The 7,349-nt window shown below is 56.7% G+C and overlaps 1 protein-coding gene across 2 annotated transcripts; it reads left to right on the top strand.

Moving 5' to 3' along the window:
* Positions 1-1,128: 1,128 nt before the first annotated feature.
* LOC129208844 (uncharacterized) lies at positions 1,129-6,661 on the top strand. 2 transcript variants are annotated; one of them, XM_054832218.1, is made up of 8 exons: positions 1,129-1,256; positions 2,474-2,545; positions 2,749-2,820; positions 2,912-3,013; positions 3,897-4,004; positions 4,565-4,627; positions 5,321-5,465; positions 6,426-6,658. In XM_054832218.1, exons 1-8 carry the CDS (start codon positions 1,148-1,150, stop codon positions 6,445-6,447), a joined length of 693 nt encoding a protein of 230 aa, XP_054688193.1. In that variant the 5' UTR covers positions 1,129-1,147; the 3' UTR covers positions 6,448-6,658. The 2 variants fall into 2 exon arrangements, with proteins under 2 accessions (XP_054688193.1, XP_054688195.1); XM_054832220.1 differs by lacking the exon at positions 5,321-5,465 and having other exon boundaries at positions 6,426-6,661.
* Positions 6,662-7,349: the final 688 nt, after the last annotated feature.

Here is a 7,349-nt window from a genome sequence, read left to right as displayed (position 1 = left end):
CTTTGCTCGCCACCATGGCAGAGCCAGAAGCAGCCATGGCCAGCAAGCAGGAAGAGAGGTATGAGGCAAAGCCAGGCTCACAAACCCTGTTGCAAGGCCTCTCATAAGCAAAATCAGTTTTTTGACCTAATGGTCCCTTCTCTCTCTCACGCTCGCCAGAGCATACCTCCAAAATTCAAAACGTACAACATCTGTTCAGGACGGAATGAGCCAGGATGGAAAGCTCAATTTTCCCTTGAAACGCCCCACCAACACTGGGGATCTGTGCTATCCTAACCACCTGACGGTCCCAGCACTCTCTCTGACTCTAGCCAGACTCCAGCTCCAAAATGGAAAATATACAGCATCTGCTCCCACACAGAATGTGCTGGGACAGAAAGCTGTTGCTGGTCTGCACCTTCCCTAAAGCTGGGGTGGTTTTTTAAAACCTGCTGTCTTGTGACCCATTTGACAAAACAGTCCCACGCCTTGCAAAGAGATGCAGCAAAGACTCTTTCTCATGCGAGTGCTTTGGCCAGAATCCCCTCCAAGCCACAAAGCAGTGTTTTCCACTGAACTGCATCAGGATTAGCCTGGGTTGGTCAGTTTTGCTGCGCCGTGACTCAGCTGGCGGCACAGCTGCTCCTCACACCCTGCCCCTCAGTCCCCGGGGCAGCGTGCTGCCGCGGTGCTCCCACACAGGGCAGCTCCCAAGAGAAGCCCCACGGTGCAGGCCAGCCTGGGTGCAGCCCCTCAGCACCTGCCTGCACCAGGAAACACGGAACCGGCATTTGAGCGAGCTGCTCCTGGCCGTGCTGGCCACCCCAGTGCTGTGGAGAGCCGGCCGTGACGTGACGCCCGGGACAGGGCCACGAGGTGAGGGGCCTCCACTGCACAGGCCCCGGCCGGAGGGGGGGCAGGAAGGGGCAGGCTCAGTGTCCCTCTCCTCCAGGAGCCGGCCCTCCCGAGGTGAAATGTGGGGGTGGGGTGGGGAGGCCAAGCTGTGAGGTCATAGAGCCCTGCTGTGCCGTGCTGTGCCATGATATACAGTGCTGTGCCGTGGGCACACCCCAGCAGTGCTAGCAGTGCCAGCAGCGGCGGCAGCAGCAGCAGCGGCGGCATTGGCAGCAGCGGCATTGGCAGCAGCAGCAACAGCAGCAGCAGCAGTATGGTTCAGGCGCGGGGGGCCGTGGCCCCCGCCTGCCTCCTTATCCTCCTCCTGGTGGCCCTGCAAGCCCAGGGCGTCGGGGCTGCTCCGTGGCGAGCGCGGGAATTAGGTAGGCAGGCAGGTGAGGGCCAGCACCCAGCCCTGGCAGCATAGCGCGGCACCCACTGCCCCTTGGTTGGGCTGACAGCGGGGCTGTGGTCGTGGTGGGGCAGGGCTGGGAGAGCAGCGGGGCCGGGCTGGGCTGGGTGAGCCATGGCCAGCTCCACAGGTAAGAGGAGGCAGACGCCCTGTGGGGAGACGCAGGGGTCGCGGCTGCTGCGGGGGCATTTTCCAGGTGAAGGCTGGAGCCCGGAGCGGTGAGAAACCATCCCTAGAGCTGGCCCTGTGCCACCCTGCCCCGGGGCAGCCTTTCCCCCAGCCTGTGTGCCAGGGCCCGAGCAGCACCACAGGGGCCAGGCAATAGCCCGCGGGAGTGCTTCTCAAACCCCTGGGCTTGTCACAGCTGTGCCCAGGGCCGTGGCTCTGCTGCTCCCTGGCTGGGTCCCAGCTTTCAGCCTCAGAGACGTCTGTCCTCAGGAGACGTCTGCTGAGGAAAACAGCAGCATTCCAGCTCTAGCCCGGCAGCATTCTTCTTGGGCAAACCCAGGTCCCCATGGGACACCCAGCCCCAGCCCACAGCCCCAGGGAACAGATGGGACAGCGCTGGTGCAGCCTCTCCCTGGCCAGCGGGCTCTTCTCCATGAGACATGTGAACAATCATTTTTTTCCACCAGTGCTTTCATGTGGGCTTCTGTTGTGCACAGATGAGATCTCCCAGTAAGGGGCTGTATGTTTGTCCATCCGGCCCTTGAGGGGTGTTACACATGGCCTGGAAACACTCGCATGAGTGAGCACTTAGCTTTTAATATTCTGTTCATATGAAATTTAACTTAATATTTTCTTGGTGGATGCTCAAACATGCAGAAGAGCAGAGAGGGAATGGGTCAGGCTCAGTGATGCGCCCCAGGGAGCTCTGCCTTGCAAAGTGTTCTAGCGTTCTTTCCCAGCCTTTCCAGTGCCTGCTGCAAAGCCAGCGGGCTTGTTGGGGTTGAGTTTAGAGCTGGTGTGAGCTCCAGGGAGTCCTTTCTCCCAACAGCCCCGTGCACGGTTTGTTTCAGACCGGCATGGTCCAGGCACCCGGTAACTGTCTGCACAATGCTCCTGAGCGGAAGGGAGAGATGAGCGACATGAAGCAATCCTGCGTTTCAACTGCATTCACTGCTGTTCAGATCTGAAGAAGTACATTTAAAGATTTCACGAGAGCTTCTCTGTTTGGTTTGTTTACAGACATGGCTGGAGGTAATGGACATCCAGCTTCCCGGCTGGGTTCCAGGGCTGATGCACAGGGAGATCTCATGGGTACGTCACAGCTTTTTACTTCCTTTGAGATGTGCCAGCTCAAAGCCCCAAACGTGAGTGAGGCATCTCTTGCAGCAGGTGTGAGAATATAGACCTGCATCGTGTGTGCCCTGTTGCTACGTGATCCCTTTATATGTTGTGCTATTCAGTTATGACAGTATCACAGTGTATGATGGAAGCTTCTCGTGGGTGTTTGGTTGTAGATATGGGTAGAGGGAGAGCTCTTCCAGCTCCTCGGCTGGATCCTGCACTGGACCTCACCTGGCATCCCAGGGGTGAGTAGTCAGTCTTGACTGACTTCACAGACTAACCACTCCTTTTCAGTATTTTAGTCGTGAGAAATTTAACTTTACGCTTTCCATTAAGGTCCTCAAAGAGCAAAGTATAAAGCTGAAACAGGAAAGCGTTCCCAGCAATCATCAGAAGACCTAAAGGAAATCCTGAAGGAATTGGACAAAGCAGCACGTGGTAGGTATCTATCACTCTGAACCAGAAGATGTGGGCAGCTGAGGTTTTAGACGTATGTACGGACAAGCAGGATGCGCAGGCAGCTTGGGGTCGCTGAGACTGGCAGACTTTGCCTGGGCTGCAGGCATGCCCTGGCCAGGATTGGAGCAGCCCCAGCTTCACAGCCTGGTCCAGCCTCGTTGTTCCCCTCGAGGTCTGAGGTCTGTTGGTGACACCTCAGGGTCAGGGACAGGTGGAAGCTGGACACCCAGCTTGAGGCCGCACACCTAACTTGAAGGCAGCTAAAGCGAAGGGCTGTTCATTCAGTCTTGGGTGGGTTAGCTGTCTGTTTCTGGTTGTGTTTCAGATAACTTGGTTGTGGTTTTCCTTTTGTTTTGGGGGACTGTGGGCTCTTCACTGCCGCTTGTGAAAGTGCCCAGAATATGGTTGCAAGAGCTTGCAGTTCAGTCCACCACACGTGCCTGTCACCCTGACCATGTGATGGAGTTGGCATGATGGCAAGTGCTGCTCAGAAGGGCTCTTTCCCCAGCTGAACTGGCTACAGCGTCTTCCCGTCCTCTCTGAAGGAAGCAATTTACCATCCTTTTGCAGTTTGCCAAAAATGCACTAAGTGGAATGCAAACAAGACGATCACATGCAATCCCCTAGTCTCTCAGCAGGTCAGGATTTGCTGTCTACTGGTAAACTGGAAAGTGCCTAGCGCTTAATTTTTTCTCCATGAATGACTCGTCGTTTGAACCAGCGACTAGGTGCACCGCCAAATGCCCAGGCTTTCTTTCTAAGCGTTATTAATGTATTTGGAGAAGTATTGCCTCCTGAAGATACTCTGTTCCTGACAAGGAACGGTTGCATCTAATGAAACTGACCCACTTTCTTTCTAAAGAGCTGGACCGTGAGACTGTGGAGGAGGAGGCGCTTCAGGAAGGAGGCAGCCAGGCAGTGCCAGTCTCTGATGAAAAAAAGGGGGCAATTCAATCAACAGGCGTGCCAGGTAATTGCTGTCCTTCGGTCAGCCAGCGTCATAAATCAAAATCACCGTGTGCCTGCAGGCTCGTGCCCTGGTGCCCGCTACTGCACACCGTGTCAGCAGCCAAACTATTAGTCCAGAGCGAGTGTTCTGAAAGAAGCCGGGAGTGGCTCTCTGTGGATGACTGTCCTCTCTGGGGTGCGGAGGTTATTGCCATCAGGGTGCCAGAGAGAGACACTCGTAACCCTCTGTGGATGCAGCGAGATGCTCACCGCTCACCACACCCAGTTCACAGGAGTTTCAGAACTTTGCCATTTTGGGAACGAGACCACCTGAACCATGCTCAGCACATGATGGGAAATAGGACTCTTAATCGAAGGTGCCTCCCGCAATACCTGCATCCCAGAGCTTGCCGTGAGTTGTTGTAGGCACCACAGAGCCGGGGAGGCTTCCTCCTGTGAGCTGAGGTCCAAAGGGATGCGCTGACAGATCGGGCACGGCCTTAGAGGGGAACCTGCACCATCCTCCGGCATCCTCTGTGCCTGAGCCACGCTGAGGCTTTACCTTTCTCTGATTCTTGGCAGCGCTCTCCAACCCCGGGGAAGCCCACCACACCGGCATCTATGAATTTTTTCGAACGAATACAGGTACTGAGCAGTCTGGCAGGGGGCCATAAGTGGGAGCAAGTCCTGGAAACTGGGGGCATGCAGGCGGTGCCCATACTGGAGAAAAGGCAGAGGGAGAGCGCGGTTCAGGTGTCTTCCCCAGAGGGCCTGACTCCATTCCCTCAGGGGGTGGGTGCTGGGCTGGGGAGGGAGACCTGGGGGTGGCACTCCCTGACGCAGGGATGGTTTTGGTCTGTCTGTCTCAAAGGGGCAATTGGTCAAACAGCCGCGCTCCCCCGCGGGCTCTCCATCTGGCCTCATGAGTTCTGTTCAGTGGGACAACTTGTCCCAAAGGGTCAGAGAGAGCCTCCAGGCAGCAGCACTAGTGCGCCTCGGAGAGCGAAGGTGGGTGAGCGCAAAAGAAATTGTGTGCAAATGTGAAGGCTCACCAAGAAGGGGTAGCAAAGCCATGACACTGGGAAAACTGGATTATGCCACCCCAGAGCGTAAGCAAAGCTGAGAGGAGAAAGAGAGGCTCCAGAGTGCATTGATTTGCAATGGCTTTGGGAGTTTCCTTTGCTTCTACTGAAACCAAGGAAACGTTGCAGCCCCAGGATGTCCACTGCTTCAGGGATCCTAAGAAAGTGAGAAAGAACATTTCCTGGCAACATCGGGCCTCCTGTGAGATTACCGGGGGTGTGCAGGACACACTAACGTACAGAATGGTTCCTCCAGGTGTGGATGGCAAGAGAAATGCAAATGCTATGGATCCAAATGATTTCCAGAAGTACTGCATAGAAGGCGCCGCGGCAATCCTGGGCTCCATGCTGCTTGGGATGCTATTGTGTTGTGGCATCTATGTGTGGAGGAAGAGGAGACAGTGAGTTGTTGGGGGGAGAGGGGGGCTGCCAAACTTCTGTATTAGATGGCTGCTATTAGCCATGAAGCATTTGGAGGTAGGGTATTCTGGAGTGCCGCGTTAGTTACTGGCCAAACTCTACTGAGACTGCTGGTGTAAGATACTTGAACTGGCCTCTCAATACACACGCACTCTTTTCAGAAACCCCTTCTTACTGTTGCAAGTGTTAGTTAAAAGTGACCCTGCCTCAACAAGAGCAGGCCAGCGACAGACGTAGGCAGAGCAAGGTCAGGAAGAACAACAACAAGGGATGACATTGCCATAGAAAGTGAGAAGCGCAACAGTGATGTCTCCCTACCAGTGAACCTACCAGCAGCAATCCCCCTGTTAGGCGATGCCATAAATTCCAGATGTTTGCCTCGGCCAAGGTGTCCCAGCAGCTCAGACCATGGTCAAAAGCCTTCCCAGCTACTGGCCTTGCTTTGGAGAAAGAGAGGAGTCAGGCTGTCCCAGCTGCACCCCAACACTGCCAGCGTGCGTGTTCTCAGCACAGGCAGCGGTTTTTGTCTGCGCAGGCGTCTGTATCTCTTTGGATACGTATTCCAAAGAGAGGATGGAGAGCATCTCACTGGGCCAAGGCTGTCCCCTCATCTGGTCAGGGAAGCCGAGTGCTGCTCTCTGCCGGGCACGCTGAGAAAGGAGCTGTGCCCAGCTTTGGTCTGTTGGGGTCAGGTCTCCTTCCAGCACGTGCAGTGCAGGCAGGTCAGGACGGTCAGGGCTGAGAGGAGACGAGCCACAGGCAGGCGAGCAGAGCCCAGGCCGAGGGGTGCAGGGCGCCCCGTTTTCTGCACAGAGCTCTCTGTGCCCACAACTCCCACATGCAGCCAAGTGCCCGCACCCCACAGCATGCTCAGCGCTGCCCCACACCCTCGCGCCCGCCCAGCACCACAGCAGGGCCTCAGCAGCCTCCTGTCTCCGCAGGCGCCTCGCTGCAGCTTCGTGAGCCCGGCCCAACACCAGCAGCTACCCCTCACACCTAGACAGCCGGACCACCCCCCTCAGCAACCCTGAGAGCCAGACCCGACACCAGCAGCCATCGCCTGTGCCTGGAGAAGCGGCCCGCCAGCCACGGAGCATCGGGGGGGGGCGACCGGCCCCCACCAGCCCAGACACCCACCCGGTCTGCCCGCCTCCACCCCGGCCTCCGTAGCTGTCCAACTCAGCCAACCGGCTGTTGCAGGACCAGCCCAGCACCCTCCAGCCCCCGGAGGAACTCAAACCAACCCCTGCCCCCCCAAGCCCATTGCCCCAGCCCTCCTGCAAGGGCCTGAGGCGGCCCAACGGGGTACGGGTTTGGGGTGCGATGACAGACTCCCAGGCAACAGCTTCAGGGGTTGACCATTTATTTCTGAGCAATGGCATGACAATAAATACAGACCCGTAGCACAATTGTCTGGGTTGTATCGGCAGCAAACCCAGGAGTTCACCAGTTCTGGGCCAAACGGCATCTTGGGGCACGCAGGGACGTGGATGCCCACGGTGTCAGCAGTCACGGAGCTGGGCATGGGACCCGCCGACGGCCAGGGCGTGGGACCAGCCTGCTAAATTTTGAGCCACAGAGGCACTGGTGGGGCTCCTTAACAATTCATCACCCCCACCTCTGCTCCCTGTGCCAGCTCTGTCCCAGGGTGCACAGGACAGGGATATCATGGAGGGCAATACCAGCCCCAGCCCCTGCACTGTGTGCACACCAAATATACCACATAAGGCAAAGCCACAAATTAAACACACAAAGCTGCTGTCAGGCTATAATGGTGACATCGTCTGTTCTGGTTTTGGCTGGGCTGGAGTTAATTTTCTTCCTAGCAGCCCATATGTTGCCGAGTTTTGGATTTGTGACCAAAC

Source organism: Grus americana, chromosome 7, assembly GCF_028858705.1.
Source record: "Grus americana isolate bGruAme1 chromosome 7, bGruAme1.mat, whole genome shotgun sequence".
NCBI lineage: Eukaryota > Metazoa > Chordata > Aves > Gruiformes > Gruidae > Grus > Grus americana.
Note: the sequence above shows the minus strand (reverse complement) of the source record. Positions and strands in the feature narration are given on the sequence as shown.